Source organism: Pelophylax lessonae, assembly GCF_965119305.1.
Source record: "Pelophylax lessonae genome assembly, chromosome: 5".
In the NCBI taxonomy this organism is placed as follows: domain Eukaryota; kingdom Metazoa; phylum Chordata; class Amphibia; order Anura; family Ranidae; genus Pelophylax; species Pelophylax lessonae.
Window position 1 is genome coordinate 104,065,063 of NC_138772.1, and position 18,803 is coordinate 104,083,865.

The 18,803-nt window shown below is 43.5% G+C and overlaps 1 protein-coding gene across 1 annotated transcript in view; it reads right to left on the minus strand.

The window, feature by feature from the left end:
- Positions 1-18,803, minus strand: part of RNF32 (ring finger protein 32) — a 57,407-nt gene that overhangs the window by 28,389 nt on the left and 10,215 nt on the right. Inside the window, exons 2-5 of the mRNA XM_082258812.1 lie at positions 17,586-17,684; positions 8,686-8,950; positions 1,207-1,349; positions 1,077-1,109 (exon numbers count right to left, since the gene is read on the minus strand). Of these exons, the coding sequence (XP_082114938.1) occupies positions 1,077-1,109; positions 1,207-1,349; positions 8,686-8,950; positions 17,586-17,657 (513 nt within the window). The 5' untranslated portion in view covers positions 17,658-17,684. The remainder of the gene's footprint in view (positions 1-1,076; positions 1,110-1,206; positions 1,350-8,685; positions 8,951-17,585; positions 17,685-18,803) is intronic.

Genomic DNA, 18,803 nt, shown 5'->3' on the forward strand with positions numbered 1-18,803 from the left:
CTTGAATTGGTGGAGGAATCACTTCCAACAGCCAAATCCTCTTTCATTGGCTTCAGAAACAGGAGAATTCAGGAGGTGGTAAAGGGACCAATGTGCAGGAAGATAACAAGCAGGAAAAACTGCCCAGTCCCCATGGAATGAAATAATATTGCTCATAGGGGAAACTGTGACTTTCATCCATTACATTGCAGAATGGCTTAGAAAGAGTGTTTAGAATCAAGAATGACATTTTTTTGCTCACACAAATTAACCTTATCAAATCCTCGAAACAGGCGTTACTAGTCAGTGTGGTGGAGAAGGTACCGAGATATCGGAGGAGACTCATCACTTATATATTTGTGTCAGCAAAATTTATCATTGCTAGGTCCAGAAAATTGGCGGTCATACCTTTTGATGAGCTTTAGCACAAACTCTCCTGGATTATGATAAATGAAAGGTTAACGGCTATCTTAAATGACAAAGTGTGGGATCCATGGATCAACTATCTGACAACTATCCCACAAATTTGACTATTAGACAGTGAATTGGATTACAACTGTATTTTGATCAACCAAAATATGAAATTATATAGTGGAAACAGAGATCTAGTCAAGAACTTACGATCATATGTTCATATCATATCAGTCATATCCTAACTATTGGTTGAACTCTACTTCCCCATGTGTGGCACGTTAATTGAATGGGTTATCAACTATAGATCATTTATTCCTACCAGCAGAGATTGATCAGAAAGAAATTGATCATTTATCGAAGCGCGTATGGACACCATTAGAGAGTTGTCACAGGTTTTACATTTGGAGGATTTTCTAATAGTTTCTGTCTCTCTGACAATGATCACCAAGACAAACGGATAGGTAAACCTCCCCAGTGGGGATACAGACAGTGGTATAAACTCGACAGGGGCTCTACAGGGCTCGACTCGACAGAGGCTCTACTCCTTTCTTCCAAAACTTAAAAAAGAGAAAAAAAGCCTTTAAAAAACAACATCTATTTAAAACGAACTGACTAAAATAAAGATCCCAGCAATCCACGACTGTGGTAAAAATGCACCATTACAATTAAAATAGTCCCCTTACCCTGTGAAATACATGGGAGCAGGAAAGCAGCACCTGTAAAGGAAACAATATGATAAAGTGGTAAAGTGAAAACTAAGGGTAAAACTGATGAAAAAATAAAATAGCGGAGGTTCTGAATTCTGTACTTTACCTGTGGGTGCAGTTCAAACTCTTCTTTGCATATGGCACAGGGTTGTAAAGATTCACCCTGCTCAACAGATCTCTGCTTTGCTGTCTTCCATTCATCATCAGTTAATGGTTTTGCTGGAGCTTCTACAATGCCGAGTCTCTGAGCTACACACAAACAGGATGAGATTTAGTAGAAGTAATTTAATGGACATTCGTTATACCCCAGTCTTTAATGTTCATTATATCACAAAGTATATTGTCTGCTGTCCATGTGTAAAGTTCCTATTAGCATATTAATTGATGTGCTCTGTCATCCAAGTTTGTTCACAATCCAGGTCATGGATACCCTTTCTCACCTTTTCTGCCAGGTGCTAGATGCTGATTTCTGATTGGTTGCTATGTACTACTTAATTGTTACTCTTTTCTTTCACCATAATAATGTAATAACGTAATATAGTATAATGACTATGCCTAATGAAATCAGGCTATATTTATCTTTGCTATTTATAAAATGTAAAGGGTTGGGCTACCCAAACATACTAATTTAATTATAGCTGGAACCTGGTTGACTGAGCCATATTTACATTTTTCTCACTTTCTTTTTTTATTGGCGAGATTGATCCTTCATATTTCCAGCCACCTTGCAATTTCACTCCATTGGCCATTGATTTACTAATTGTGCCCCGGTTCTTATCATATTGGTGAGTGTCTGATCTGACATGTCTATACAAATGATTCATGTTTGACTTTTCTACAATGTTAAAATTAAATAAATAATATATATGATACTTATAATATGTTATTTGAACCTAGAACCTATTCGGAGGTCACCAATTTTTATGGTCCCTGAAGAAGCCCACAAAATGGCGGCGAAACATGTCGGACCTGTGTGACCCTGCTGCTTTAGGATATGGTTCTTCAACTCTTTCTTTTATTGCACAATTTTAAACATTTGTATTGATGCTTTGCATCTCTGTTGATTAGTATTTCATGTTATTCATGTATCAATAAAATTATTGTATTTTATCTTATTGTTTTTCATTATCATTTATCTATATATGCCAAGTGAACCCCGCCTTTAAAGTCCCATCTTGGGTGTATCCTGCTCACATACACGGGTCCTATGGGGCCAGTTCAGGGTCCGTTGTTTTGGAAACACCTGTTCTTTTTCGAAACTTTGCAATTTCACTCCTTCTGCTGCAAAATAAGCTTAAAGAATATTAAAACTCATCCAGTGAATGTGAATGCACCTTGTTATTTCCGAAGCATGTGTAAAAATCAGGGAATACAAGCACAGAGATCTGAAATTCCTGAAAGTGGTACATCACTTTTCAACATCAGCAGCCTGGTACTATACTAATGGGCGTAGAGCTTTCGGTGCCAATAAATATGTACATTCCTTCGTAGGCACCCATACCGTCAAACTGCTCTATTCATTGCAGCTGTACCACAGCTTCTAAGAAACATGAAGAATCTATGAATGGAGGGGGCAGACCTATCAATCATCTGCCCGCCTTCCATTCTTAAGTCCTGTTTCATTCATAGAAGTTGTAGTACGGCTTCTATGACTAGAGCAGTTATCAGAGGATGGGCATTGTCAGGCTCTCTTGATGAGAACCTATGACAGCCCCTTAGTTGTATTAACCATCGCCAGACTGGAAGATTACAGATGCAGGGGGTGGGAGAGGAGGGCATGGACCAAGGAGGATTTCTGCTAACAGAAGAGGAATCAGCGCAGGAGACACAGCTTATTCAATGTAAGTTATGTCCATAGGTGTGCCAAGCCAGTTGCATTAGGGTGTGCACCCCAAATCTCAAACACACATGCCTTCCTCTGCAGCCTCAGCTCCACTGGACAATGAGTGAATGGAGTAGTGCTCTGTGCTGAACAGCTTCCTGTTCATTCACAATTTACTATGCTTCAGTTATGAATGAACACAGTGAGTGTGTTCACTGTGTTCATTTAGAAAAGAAAGGGGCCGGTAAATGGCAAATTTATTAGCCCCCTCACAACCACTGTCCATTCCGGGAGCACAACACTGGGGGGGGGGGGTGGTAAGCCCAGGCAATGGGGGAATTGGCACAGCATGCAATGGTTACACATCTGGCACACCCCCTGCACACGCTAGGGTTTGACCCTGTGATGATTTTTCGTTTTTTTTTTTTTTTTTAATTTTAGCTACACTTAGGCTTTCATTCTAAACCTAATTTTTAAGCCCCCAATCCTGAGTTTAACTGACATGAATCTATATTAAACAACCATCAACTGATCTAATTTTCACAATGCACCAAAAGTATCAGCACCTTTCTCTAACCGTCCCATGTCAGGAAAAACTGCGGCACCAGATAATCCTCCGATGTCTGAGAAACATGCAAACCTGCCAGAGTTTTTGGTGAACTGACCCTTTAATGTGTTCAGTAATGGATGAAAATTGACACAGCGCCCAATTCATAACTAGACCATAGTTTTAATTTTATTTGTCTTGGCTAACCTTGTATGCAGAAGTAATTACTTTATGCGTCTACCGCTGACACCTGTAGTGACTGAATACACTGACAACTACATGGTGTTCAGAATACAACTACAGGGCACTTCCCATAAGTACTCTTTTGTCCTGTCAATCATTACAATGGATGAAGACATCAAACCCGCAATCAATCAGTCACATTGAGAGCATCATGAATTAACTCATTCAAGAAGAAACTTAACTGAACTAATACTCCTTATGGGATCTACACTGCTGCTAATGTAATAAATCAAATCTTAAAATATTCCTCTAAATAATTTGAAAGCGCCCTTTTTCTTTTTTATTAAAAAGTCCACCTACTAGATAAAGGAGGGCTTTTAAATCTGCAGCTGTCATTAGATGAATACTTGGTGATACACCCATAAAGGTCTCTGCTTGGGGGCTTCCTGTTATAAGGGGGTTTATTTTTAAAGCTAGAGAGGGCAAAATTAGTCACAATTCTGCAGAGAAACCAATCAGCTTTCAAGTTTTATGGCTAAGGGCTCTTTCACACGGGCGTTCCAATCAGATCTGCCTGTCAGTTTTTTAGGTGGATCTGATCGGATGCCCCATTCAGCCCTATGGAGCAGCGGATGTCAGTGGTGACATGTCCGCTGACACCTGCTGCCACCCGCATCCGATCCTGTCCGTGAAATCCGGACGGATGGAAACCCTATTTTCCATCCGTCCTGGGGATCGGATTGGATAGGATCGGATGAGAGCGGACAGGCGGTCCGCTCTCATCCGATTCCCCATAGAGAGCAGCGGGGCTCTGACACCTCCCTCTCCGCACTGTGTGCGGAGACGGAGCTGTCATCCGCCGGCTCAGCGGGGATCAGCGGATCGATCCCCGCTGAGCAGGGCACGGTCCACAACGGAATCCGGGCCGTGTGAAAGAGGCCTAAAGCTTAAACAAGCTGAGGTAAGAATAATTGGTTTCTCTGCAGAATTGTGACACATTTTGCCCTCTCTAGCTTTAGTAAATAAACCCCAGGGTGACAACTGTCTTCCAGTTGTGCACATGTTGTCATCCTGACCAGTGCACCCCCAGTGGGGACAAGTGGCTGTGCCAACACATATCGTACAAGTATGGTGCACTGTTGTCACTATCGGAAAGTTAATTCACAGTAGTAATTTGCAGCTGATGCTGGAGTAAGTGCATGTGATAGGAAGTGAGTGAATGAAGTAGAGGTGATCAGCACTGACATACAAATAAGGATTAAAAAGGAATAAAAACAGTAATCTAGTGTCTAAACAGTGTCTTTGGCACACAGTGCTTCAGGAACATAAGTGGAATTCCATTGGGTTTAGATCTACTTTAAGGGCAAGTAATGAGCACATAGCTTTTGATAGAGCTTTCACACTTACTGTACATACTTGCCAATATGTATTTTTGTTATTGTAGTAAAGGTAATAATTTGCAGATTAGGCACTAGAGACAGGGTAGAATGACCACTATGATTGCTCTATCACCTTGCTCAAAGTACACCTGTGTCTAGACTATTAACAGCAGTTTATTTGTTGGATGTGTATGGGGGGAGTTTTGACTAAATATGTGCCAGTGGAGGGTGTTATCCTTTTTAAAAGTTGATAGCACAATGGTAGGACTTTAAATACCCCTCCAGTGGTCACGCAGATACATTCATATATAGAAAATTACGACATTTTATTTCTGACAATAAAATGTCTAAAAATTAATATCAAATGTCATATTAATACCAACAAACATTGTCCACAACATATGGATGCACGTTTGCAGTGGACAATGTTTGTTGGTAATAATATGACATTTGATAAGAGTTTTTAGACCTTTTATTGTCAGAAATAAAATGTTGTATTTTTCTATATATGAATGTATCTGGGTGATCACTGGAGGGATATTAAAAGTCTTACCATTTACTCGTTTGTGCTATATGCGTCTAGAGTAGACTATGTACATCAATGTTTTCACACATTTTTGACAAGAAGCAAAAGAGCTAAAACAAGCCAAATGTAGGACCCATTTACACGTTTACCTGCAGCAATACAGGTATTATTGCAATGCAAGGTAATGTACCTAACGTGTTGCTGTACTGCAATTTTTTTTAATGGCACACCAAAACACTAAGGCAATGGCACCTAAGTTGTAGCATTCAGCAATCCAATGAAGTTTGTTGCATTATTGTTGCCTTAAAGAGCTGCACATTACACATTAGCGCACAATATAACGCACATTAAAGGAAGTAAATATGCCCTTGGTGAAGTTATCCTTTAATAAACTCCCTGTCCTCCTGACTACCGCCCACCCCACCCTTCCTCTCCTATCCAACAATTATTTGTGCAACATGGTCCCATCTACATAGTGTCAAGTGTGTGCCGCAGCCCCATGCATCCCTCTGGGTAGGCCATACTCTGAGGGTCTGCTGGAGGCTGCCTGAGTACTACCTATTCACTACCTGTGTTTGGACTATAACGCCTGTATGCTACTTTATACAAATAGGCTGTGGAGAGCAGCCTTCACCCATTCATCTCTATGGGCGGCTGTCCGCAGCTTCAGGTCATCCTGAGCACCAGAAATACCCTGCTTATTTACACTGCATGGACAAATGCGCCCATGTGTATAAAACCCTACAGGCACTGCACACCACTCTATTTCAAAAGCTGGGCTATTTGCACTGGATTCATCCCTTGCTTCATATTGGCTGTTGCTGGCAGTCAATCATCAGCTGTAGGCACGACCCACATACACAGCCCAGAACATATGGAATGTAGCCTTTTATGCTGAATTCCAGGAATTTAGCCACTTTGTAAAAAGTTCAGGCACACTATGAGTTAAGTCCAAGGAAGTGCATGACATCTCCTGAACCTATTTCTACTATTTATATCTGACAGGTTTATTGCTCTGCCAGAGCATACACTGACACTTAGGCCTGTGAGAGAGGAGAGAGAGGCACACAGGGCAGCTCTGCCTGCCCCTCTCCTCTGCTACCCATTCAGAGAAGCATTTGTATTTTAAGAATGAGTTCACATAATACAAAGGCTTCTGTGATTGGGTAGGAGGAGAAGAGGGCAGACATAGCAGCTGCACAGGCTCCAATGTTGAAAATGCTTATACCTGAAGCATCAGCATCAGGCTCCCAGAAATACAGCGATAGCCATCTTCTGGGAGTGTAATAAGACTGTCAGATGTCAATAATAGAGATAAGCCCAGGAGATGTCATGCACCTCATTGGACCTAACTCATACTGTGCCTTTGCTTTCTAGAGAGAAGCTGAATTCCTGGAATTCAGTTTTAACTTGCTGCAATGCCTTTCCAGAGAAATATTTTTTTTTCATTGATGTTGTCTCCTGCCTTTTGGCTACAGAGAGGTAGAGGTGGCAGGTAAAGGTGTTTGAACCATTACTAGGCCTCTAGCCTAAGAGACAAATGTTGCCCTCAATCACCCTTCTCCCTGTGTATTTCCTGCAAACACCCATGGAGTCAGAGAGTGTGGGTCTCAGACATTGAAGGAACCATATTACATGGGGGATACTAACAAAACTAAACTGTCTGATTGTCTACACAGAGAAAGAAAAGAATTCGCAGACAGTCAGTAGCAGTTGAACAGTTTTTTTTTATGATAAATGAAAACATCCGTGTTTGTAAAGATTTCTTTAAACCTCTGCCCAGACAGGTACATTCACAAAGCTTGATATTCTTTTGAAATGTACTTTTTGTTAGGAAATTAAGTTGTCATCATTTTTCATAAAGTTAAAGCAATGGTTCGAGAAACACTAAAACTTTACAAAGAAAATCTTTCTTGGTGGACTAGTGACATTAATATATTAATAGAATGCTTTCCTGGCTTGTGACAGGGGCTTTGCCAGTGTATGAATAATAAGAAATATATGGCATACAGCCTCAATTCACTTGGGTTAATGCAGGTTCCTCCACTAGGTCCTCACTACTTTTAACATTCCCAGTGGGATGATCCCCACCCCTTGTCATGACCAGGACCTGCTTAATCAAAAGCCAGAGTTAAATTTTCATTCTGTCACCAGTGTGTATTCCAGTGCATAGGTGTAACTACAACCCCCATAGAGATAAATTGGAGAGCTAAACTGCCCACCTGTGGTGTCCAGTGGATAATTATTTGGATAGGAGCAGTGTACAGGGTGCCTATGGCTTTGTATTTGTCACTAAGCATGCACCAAATAACTCAATCTTGGGGCTGTGGGTAACAGGTGCTGGAAATATCCAGGAAAAGTTCTATGCAAGCCATCCAGGTGAAGAGATCTCATAAGCTACATGACACCAATGATGTACCATTCCTCCCGACTACCTATGCTGGAGCATGTTTAAATCATAATGACGCCAGGATAATTTTCCCACTAGCCACAAATGCTGGAGAAATTTTTCCTTCTGAACAATGACACTGGAATATTTTTTCCTTTCACTGACCAATAATGCTGGCCTCTTTTTTCCGACCAATGCTGGGGCACTTTTCATTGTAATGACTACAGTCGATGGGGTATTTTTGTCTTCCTTTCATCGAATTCCAATGTTGGGGCATTTTTCCTTCCACTGACCACTAACACTGGGGTGTTTTTTCCTTCCACTGACCACTAATGCTGGGGTGTTTTTTCCTTCCACTGGCCACCAGTGTTGGGGCATTTTCCCTCCTGACCACCAACACTGGAGTATTTGTTCTTCCACTGACAAACTGATCTAAGGCATTTTCTCTCCTCATGACTAATACCTCTTGGGCACTTTGTAGTACCAATGACCACTAATGGTGAGATATTTTTTACTTCCACTGACCACTGATACTGGAAACATTTTTTCTTATGTTGACCAATGATGTTGGGACATTTTTTCCTCCCAATTATGCTTGAAACTGTTTTCCTCCCACTCTAACAACCCACATTTGCATAAGTACCAGTGAGCACAATTTTTTTAGTCATCCATAAAAAAAAAGCTATGGATCACAAACATTTGGAATTTCCCCATGATGCATCATGAAATATTGACTTGCCCAAAGTTAGCGGTGGTCCAGCAGGGTCAAGCACATACTCTTCCTCTGGCCTGTTTAGTGTAACTTTATCTGCGTGTTTCTTCCTAATCCCAGTATCTACAACAGCTTTCATTTGCCTTCTATTCACAGGTCTGGAACCTCTAATGCTGCTGACTCCTTTACAAGGATCCACTAAAGAGAGGTGCTGAAGCTGGAGATTTTTTAGTATGTGATCTTGCAAAGCCACAGCAGTAAGGATTACTGGCTGCTGATTTCCATTGAAGTTCTAGAATATAACAATAAAGGAACAGTACATATAAATATACAAATACAAAAGCACCTGTATGTAAAATAAGTATGTCATATAACTATACAAAAGTATTTTCTTTGATTTAAAAATTATATTTCTCTATCGCTCATTGACAGACGTAGTCTTCTTGATTCTCAAGAGCTGGGTTATGTTGTCTCCGCAGGAGTAGGACTAGGCAGAAAGACAAAACGTTCTGGCTCCACCCTAGGGGCAGTCCCTGAGGGTATATCCTCCCTCTCTCTGCTACAGGGAATCAGTTTTTTTCTGTCTAGTCAGGAGTAAGGACCTAAGTTCCTTGCTGGGATCTTTTGGTCCTGGCAAGACTTTTTTTCTTTAAGAAAAAGACATTTTTTAGGTAGTTTTCTCCAGTGTTTTTTTCCTGTGAGATCTTCAAGCAAAAATGCCGGACTGGGCGACACTTGTGGTCACCCCAGCCGGCCTACGAGCGCGCGCAGACCATGGCATTGCGCTTGGTCGGCCGCGACATATTCAAGTAAGTATGCGGGGCCGGGCGAAGGGCTGGATGTTGAGATCCAGTGGTCACCCCGGTTTCTGCCTACGAGCGCGTGCAGACCAGAGCTCCGCGATGGGTCGGCCGCGACGGAGTCCCAGTGAAGGGACTGACTTTGCGAGTTAAAAGTCTCGCTTGGACGCCAGGTACCAGAGAGTCGAGGCGTCCACAAACCCCCACCCCGGTGGAGAGGGTATTGTGAAGAGAGGGTGCCTGTCGGTTCGGTATGGTGAGTAAACGTTCCCTTTTTTCCTCGTTATGAGGCAGTATGTATTATGGGCCCCTCCATATATGGTCAGTATATATCTGATACTTACAAGTCCCCCTTGTAATACAGCATGTGTTTGTGGGAAGTGGACTTGGTTTAAGAGCTAACACTCTACCCAGCAGACTGTAACATTACAGCAGACATAGGAGGTATAATCCTACCTTATGTGTAGTGTATCTTCTGTAGATCCATATATCGCCTCTTAGCAGAGATGCAGGTGGATGTGCTGGGAAAACGATTTGGGCGGTCCGCCGCCATTTTGCCGTAGACCGAATGCATGTATGTCCTCAGGTCACGCCGGCCGCCATGTTTTTGGAGTCTTATGTCTCTTCTATGGGGGCGGCCATGTTTTGTGAGCCCAGCTACCTCGTGGAGAGCTGGGAAACGCCGGAAGGCGTACACAGGGGGCGGAGCCACGTCCTTCTACCCGGGAAAAAGCAACAGCTCCTTCCAGTCTGTAAAGACAGACGCTGACTGCAGTTGGTTGGAAACTTCACTGCATCGGTTGGTGAGCCTTGGGGGTCCCTCTCTCTCTCTGTGGGATCGAGAAGCAGGTACTCTGAGGGGCGCTATTGCGCTAGGGGGAGACACATAAAAAAAAAAAAAAATTTAAAAAAAAAAAAAAAAAAGAGGTATTTTTTATTTAAAAAAAAAAAAAAAAAAGTTTTTTTTTTTTTTGTGTTTTCTGGCAAAGGTGTCCTGAATTATCAGGGACCCTGCCACTCATGTATCTCCTCCGGATCCCCTTGAGGGGTCTGCAGGATCCTCCAGCACCCCACTGACGATTAAATCATTGTCCGCTATTATGGAAGCTTGTGTCCCGGGTGGAAGTGGCTTGTCAGGGACAGGGCGCAAGTAAGCGACCCCCGCCTAACCCCTTATTATCTGAAACCTCGGATTCAGACTCTGAGCCTATTTCTGCAGTTGCAGGTACTTCATCTGGTATTGGTGTCTCGTGTACTGTCTTTTCAGACAGTGAGGAGGATGTTTCGGCATCAGCCATAGCCAGAGAGGAAGCGTTGGTAAACACACTCATGGTATCTGTTCTAGAGACCTTAAGATTACAGGGTATTCCGTCAGAAATAGCTGAAACTGAGATCCCTTTTGGGTCTAAAAACGCATCTAGTGGCGAAGGTTTTTCCATTGCCCAAATGTTTTGGCAATCCAATCAAAGAAGAATGGAGTCTGCCAAAACGCATTTCTACTATTTCTAAACGCATTAACAGGCGTTATCCGTTTGAGGAAACCCTCATTAAGAAATGGACAGAACCACCTGTGGTGGATTCACCAATTGCTAGATTGAATAAAGCCACGGTTATTCCTTTAGAAGACGCTCCGTCTTTTAAAGATCCAGTGGATCGCAAGATAGAAGCTATGTCTCGCACCATGTTTGCCTTGATTGGATCAGCTTTCAGACCTATAATAGCTATTGGTCTGTTTTCGCAGGCTGTAACTGAATGGACCTAGTGGTTACGCCGGGACTTAGAAGAGGTCCCTCAGGCGGTATCAGATTTGTTGGAACAAATGATACAGGGGTTACAGTTTGTGTGTGATGCGGCGTTAGACGCCACTCCATTATTGGCGCGAGCATCAGTCTCAGCAGTGGTTCTCAGGCGTACACTGTGGCTAAAAGGTTGGTTAGCCGACCAAGGTTCCAAAAAAGCATTGGCTAATATCCCCTTTTTAGGAGAGCGTCTATTTGGAGCCAACTTAGATGAGATCATTAAGGATCTCACGGGTGGAAAGAGCACCTTTTTACCGCAAAATTTTAAAGGTAGAGGAACTCGTCAAAGACGAGGGCCTTCTTTTTCTGCTCACAAGAGGTTTTTTTCGTCCCGCGGGTGAAAAAAACTAAGTCCTCCAAAGCTCCTGCAGGAGGCGTCAGGGGTCGTTGGTCGGGCAAGCAAAAGCCCGCCCCCTCCAGACCTGAAGATAAACCGTCCAAAGCCTGAAGGTGCGCCCCCACCCATAACTGGGGTGGGGGGACGTCTTCGCCGGGTCCCGGATCCATGGCTTTCCAGAATCCCGGACAAATGGGTCTGCGAAGTCATAAGGTCAGGGTACAAGATCGAGTTTCGATCTCTCCCACCGGCGCGATTCTTCCCTTCCAATATCCGACTATCTTCAGATCGTTTAGAAGATCTGCGGAGAGCAGTCACAGATTTACTACAACAAGGAGTGGTAGTCCACGTTCCTTGGACAGAACGGTTTCTAGGGTTTTATTCAAACCTATTTACAATAAGAGGGCAAAGTGCATCCAATTCTGGACTTAAGGCAACTCAATTCTTTTGTCTTCATAAGAAGATTCAGAATGGAGTCCATTCGCACAGTAGCAGCCTTTCTGCATCCAGGGGATGTCCTAGCGTCCATAGACATCTAGGACGCATATCTTCACATTCCCATTTTTCGCAGGACATCAGCGGTTTCTACGTTTTTCCGTAGAAGAGAACCACTATCAGTTTGTGGCGTTACCTTTCGGTCTCGCCACGGCTCAGCGGGTCTTCACGAAGGTGTTGGCCCCAATGTTGGCACTTCTGCGCCAAAGAGGCATATCGATTCTAGGTTACCTAGACGATCTTCTGCTTCATGAAGAGTCTCCTCAGACCTTGCTACAAGACGTAGAAATTACTATGATTTCTTTACAGGAATTCGGGTGGCTGGTGAACCAGCAAAAGTCATTTCTGGTTCCCACCCAGAGGCTCGAATATCTGGGTCTAATTCTAGACACAGTCAGGACAAGAGTTTTTCTTCCGGTAGGGAAACTCCGAAAGATTCAATCAGCAGTCCACCAACAGCTGGTCTTCCCTTCGGACTTGCATGAGGGGTCTGGGGTTGATGGTGGCTTCCTTCGAAGCAGTCCCATTTGCCCAGTCCCATACCCGAATTCTTCAGCAAGAGATTCCTCTCAGATGGAATCGGAATCCGGAATCCCTGGACAATCAGATCCGATTGAGCAAACAGACCAGAGAGTCTCTGGTCTGGTGGCTTCGGTCTCCGATGCTCAGCCAGGGAAAGTCATTTCTGCCAATATATTGGACGACAGTGACCACGGATGCCAGTCTATCCGGATGGGGAGGAATTCTTGGTCAGTTATCTGTCCAGGGACTTTGGTCCCCGGAAGAATCCAGGTTACCGATAAATGTATTGGAACTGAGAGCGATCAGACTTTGTCTGATTCACTGGACCGAGCAGCTCCAGGGCAGCCCGGTTCGGATCCAGTCGGACAACGCCACGGCCGTGGCTTATGTCAATCACCAGGGGGGCACCAAGAGTGTCCGAGCGGCCAAAGAAGTGGCTTGCATTCTTCGCTGGGCGGAACGATTTGTTCCAGCAATCTCTGCGGTGTTCATTCCGGGGGTGGAAAATTGGCAGGCAGATTATCTCAGCCGTCAGACTCTGGATCAGGGGGAATGGTCCCTCCATCCAGACGTTTTCCACCAGTTGTGCCTACGATGGGGCACCCCGGATATGGATCTGTTGGCATCTCGATTCAACAGGAAAGTTCAGAGATTCGTGGCTCGCTCCCGCGATCCTCTAGCAGAAACCGCAGACGCACTGATCGCCCCGTGGGGGCAATACCAGCTAATGTATGCCTTCCCTCCTCTTGGGTTACTGCCAAGACTTCTTCGCAGGATAGAGGAGGAAGGAATTCCAGTAATCCTGGCAGCTCCGGATTGGCCTCGTCGAGCTTGTTACGCCGACTTGGTCAGACTGATGGCGGACGTCCCGTGGAGACTTCCTCTCAGGAAGGATCTACTGTCTCAGGGACCGATCTTCCATCCTGCTTTACGATCGCTGGTTTTTAACGGCCTGGTTATTGAGACCCAGGTGCTAAAGGACAAGGGATTGTCAGCTTCAGTTATTCCTACTCTAGTTAAAACAAGGAAAGCGACTTCCAGAAAGATTATCATCGTACATGGAAGTCTTATATTGTGTGATGTGAATCCCTTGGGTTCCATCTACATCTTTATTCGGTAGTCCGAATATTGGCTTTCTGCAACAGGGAGTTGAGCAGAAGCTGGCCTTGAGTGTTATCAAGGGTCTGGTTTCAGCATTTTGCTATCTTCTTTCAGAAGCTTTTGTCTACTCATTCCTTGGTGCGGAATTTCATCCAGGGGGTGCGACACCTGGCTCTGCCAGTGCGCGCGCCGTTACCATCCTGGGATCTTAATTTGGTGCTGTCGGTTCTTCAGACACCTCCCTTTGAAAATATCAGGGAGATTCCCTTGCTTACTTTATCCCAGAAGGTGGTCTTCTTGGTGGCTATCACTTCTGCACGCAGGGTGTCAGAACTGGCTGCATTATCCTGTTGTTCCCCAGATCTGGTGGTTCATAGGGATAAGGTTGTTCTTCATCCGAATCCATCCTTCCTTCTAAGGTGGTTTCAAAGTTTCATTGATTAAGGACAGTGTATTGTCCTTCCTATGTCCTTAGCCCAATCATCCTCGAGAATTTGCATGGCATTCCTTGGATGTAGTTCGGGCGATCAGGATATACTTGAATACTACGGATTCAATTTGTAAGACGGATTCACTGTTTGTGATCACGGATGGCCCTAAGAAGGGGTTGCCTGTTCTGCTGCAATCTTTAGATGGATCAGACAGACGGTGGTATAGGCTTATTTTATCTAAGGGTCGGGATCCCCCGTTCCCTGTTAAGGCGCATTCTACTCGGGCGCTTAGAGTTTCCTGGACCTTCCGCCATCAGGCGTCAGTGGTTCAGGTTTTCAAGGCGACTGTTTAGTAGTCGGTTCATACCTTTACAATATTGTATAAGGTTTATGTGATGGCATCGTCAGATGCCTCTTCTGGCTGCAAGGTTCCTGCAGGCCACTGTTTGAGGAGACTGTTGGTCTACCTCGAGGATTTGTGGGGTAGGTCTCATCTGTTTACTCGATGAGTCCTTTGATACTTCTGGTTGGCTCCGGTTGGGCCTTCTAGATTGGATTTTGATTCTGTCAATCCCACCCCTCATTTTGTGGCACTGTTTCTGGATGTCCCAGCTCTTGAGAATCAAGAAGACTACGTCTGTCAATGAGCGATAGAGAAAAATGGATTTTTGTAAGATCTTACCGTAAAATCCTTTTCTCTTAAGCTCATTGACAGACGTAGTACCCGCCCCTCTATCATTGAGTTGGGTTGGGTTAAATTCTCTGTACTGCTTTAAAACAGAACTGATTCCCTGTAGCAGAGAGAGGGAGGATATACCCTCAGGGACTGCCCCTAGGGTGGAGCCAGAACGTTTTGTCTTTCTGCCTAGTCCTACTCCTGCGGAGACAACATAACCCAGCTCTTGAGAATCAAGAAGACTACGTCTGTCAATGAGCTTAAGAGAAAAGGATTTTACGGTAAGATCTTACAAAAATCCATTTTTTGATGTCTGTCTAAGTGCCGGTTCACACTAGGTCGCTCCGACTTCGGGGGCGACCTGTGAAGTCCCGTGCACCGCGACTTCGGCGCGACTTGCACGGACTTCATATAATGAATGTCTATGCAAGTCGCTCCGAGGTCGCCCCGAAGTAGTACAGGACCCTTTTTCTAAGTCGGAGTCGCTCCTATTAGAACGGGTCCTGTAGCACTGTATGGACCGCAACGGACCGCGACTTGTCAGGCTGACAAGTTGCCTGACAAGTCGCGGTAGTGTGAATGGACACTTAGACTAACTGGAATATCTATCTAAAGACCTGATTTATTTAAAATTTGTTACAGGCACTTAACAGTACACAGGGGTGAATTTACTTAAGGCAATAAGACTGAGCACTTTGCAAAGTGCAGTTGCTCCAGAGCTTAGTAAATGAACAGAAGCTCTGCTGACTTCCATCATCCAATCATGTGCAAGCAAAAATATATATGTTTTTAGATTTCCTTGCATGTGAGTGGGTATTCTTTGCAAAGTAAAGCTTTAGCTCATTTACTAAGCTCCGGAGCATCAGCACGTTGTAAAATGTCTATTTGCCTTTAGTATTTAGGGCCATATGTACCAATGTGTTCTTATTAAGAACTAGAGTTACTTTTCCTTAGACACTGATCAGTGTAAGCCCTGAAAGTCTGAATTGTATTTATGGCTATGGGAAACAACTCCAGTTCTTAGTAAGACCACAGTACCGTGTAAGTACTAACAAAATGGCCCTATAATCCTCTAGTCAACATATTCACATTGTGTAAGTTTAAGAGAGAGACAAAAAGATACACAGCATAGATTCAGGTAGCAGATTAACCCACCTCAGTAAGGAGCACCCTGGAATCTGGCTAAAGTGAATGAAATAACACTTAAATTAAGCTAAATTGAGAGCCCTGTTTTACTTTTGCGCAGCTGCAGAGCTTTCTGGATTGCATTAGCAGTTCATTGATTGGTTTCACTTGATTTCTGGGAATCTACTTAAAGTGAATACATTTTGTAGTTTTGACACAGTTGTGATGCTTATAACACTTGCAATTAACAAATGGATTGCCCTAAATGTTAGTACTACTCAGTACACCATCCAGCCACAGCAGCTTTCAGCCTCTTATAGAGTTTTACAGGCTGCCGGCAGCTGGGCTGGACGGTGTGACGATGCCTTCTGCCCACACCAGAATGCCAGGATCTCATGCACTGGACTAAAAGCCCACTGTGCATAAGGCCTAAGAAGAATAGTGGACTTGATAAGAAACTGGACCTGTTGGAGACATAGCCCCGGTAGGACCACCTCATTGATATATATGGACTAAAAAATATAGTAAGTCCCCTACTTATAAACAAATTCCATTCCGGGAGCTTGTTCGAAAGTCCAACTTGTGCGTAAGTCCAACAAAGATTAATGCTTGCAAACAAAGGCTTAGAGGACTGATTAGTGGGTTCTGGCAGGGGATAGTCCCCCTGTCAGAACACAAAGGTACAGGGGGGGAGATCGCTGTACTAAAATTGCTTGTGTTGTTAAGGCGATCTGTCGGGTTTTTTTTCATTCAGCCCGCTGGGTTGCATAGTTACATAGCCAGGTTAAGAAAAGATACAAGTCCATCTGGCTCAACCAATAAAAAACAAAAAACAGATAAAAAAACATTCAAAACGGGGTTGAATAAAAAAAAAAAAAAGACTGATTGTGTGTACCAAGCTTTACAGGATTGGACATGTGAACACATATTCGCATCTTTGAAGGTTTGCAAATTGAATGTTCGTATGTAGGGGACTTACTGAATATTGAATCTGGGTTCTTAAAGTCCAGACCCAAAAGCTTGACTGATTTAGTGCAATGGCCACTGGTGTGTGTGTGTTGGGGGGAGAAGGGGCCTTTACCAGTTTGTAAGTTAAAATGCCCTCCTAAGTGGTATTAAACTGGTCTTCAAGCCAAAAGAACAGAATGCTGCCATGGGAAGATGGAAATGGAAGAATTAACAACAGCGGCTGAAGAATTACCAGCAATCGGACTATGATTAAGAACCACAGAGGGCTGAAACATGCAAGCAAGGAAGGACACTTGGTTTAAGTGATAAATAAAGAATTATTTTGATCCCACTAGCATGTGCCAGTCCACAAACTCATATTGCTATTAAGGCGGTTAGGTGCCTTCAGAGCACAGCACACTTGCACTGGACCTACATAGGCTTTCAGGTTAAGCAGCGGGTGCTATCTAGCTGTGCCGTGTCTTCTGCTGCATTTATGAACTATAAGCAAGCATGAGTGTTAGGAAAAAAAAAATTATAGACTTTCTTATCTCAAAAGGAGGGGGTAGGACATGAAAACAAAGCGGAGTAACTCTTTACCCTCGTAAAAAATAGCAGACATGAAGTATCCCATAGTGTCATCATTGTTAATGCATATTTACATGTGTGGGAGTGATTTTATTGAAGATATACCTTTGAAGGTTTTGTTACACTTGTAACAGAAACAGATGCTCTGCTAGGCCTTGAACTTAAATGATGAGCCATTCCGTGTCCTAGCTAGCACACGTTAACCTGAAGAAAAGAAAACATTACACAACGCAAACTCACTTTGTAAATCATTGACAATATGTTTCCCATGCCATAAAATCTAAAAAGCTAATCATGGCTCCAGTATAAATTATATATTAGACAAGAGACCCCGGACAAGGTCCTAGAACGCTTTCCCAAATCGAAATTCCTTCTCAGTATTAGGGAGATTCCGCCGTTTTAGTAGCACAGTATAGCACATCATGTATGGCCATTACTTCAATTGCAACTTTTAATAATATTTAAAGTCAACTGAACTAAAAAAAATAAGATTTGCTATGTTACATGAAAAAAATGTAAAACCGCTCATTGTGCAGTACTTTGAAAAACCTACCTTTTGTCTGGAATTCCTCCTGAAAAATAGCAATGCAATTTGTGGTATGTGAGGGAGCCTAGGTACTCCTGTGTCTACGACACACCAAAACTCCTAGGTGCTTAACAGAAAATTAAAGATGAGAGAAACGAAAAAGAAAAAGTATCAATGGAGCAGTAACAAAAAATAGTGATAGGAAAAATGTTCAGACACAATGGATGCTGACCTTACAACATGTATGGATCATTCATTCATAAACATTTTGTGACTAAACAGCAAACAGCTGAACCTAACACTAATGAAGCCCTATGCATCCTGATGAAGGGGAAGCCCTCCCTGAAATGTGTTCCTGTATCACTGTAATGTCACCACTGGGGGTGGAGTACTGGCTAACTTATCTTGAATGGTGGCTCAACATCAGAGCTGCTCTCTCTTCCAACCTTAGGCTGACTGAGGTGCACTGACTTTGCCAGAGGCCAGAGGTAGAGGTCTTTTGCTGTGACACCGGATCCTCCTAGGTCGTGCTCTACCAATGCTCTGATTTACTACAATATACACCTTGTTACACGGCTTTCCTCCTTTGCATTTTTTACATGGACTCCCATGTCTACAGCCTCCTAGTTGCATATCTGCATTGTGATCCCTAAGGAATATCTTCTAACCATCCCGGATTCCATAGGGCTGTTCTGGGATTTCAACAAAATGGCAGCATCCCGCAGGTCTGGGCTGTGTCATGAAGACCACTGCTGGAATTTGTTTCGGCGCTTGACTCCACTAATTTACTTTGCAGC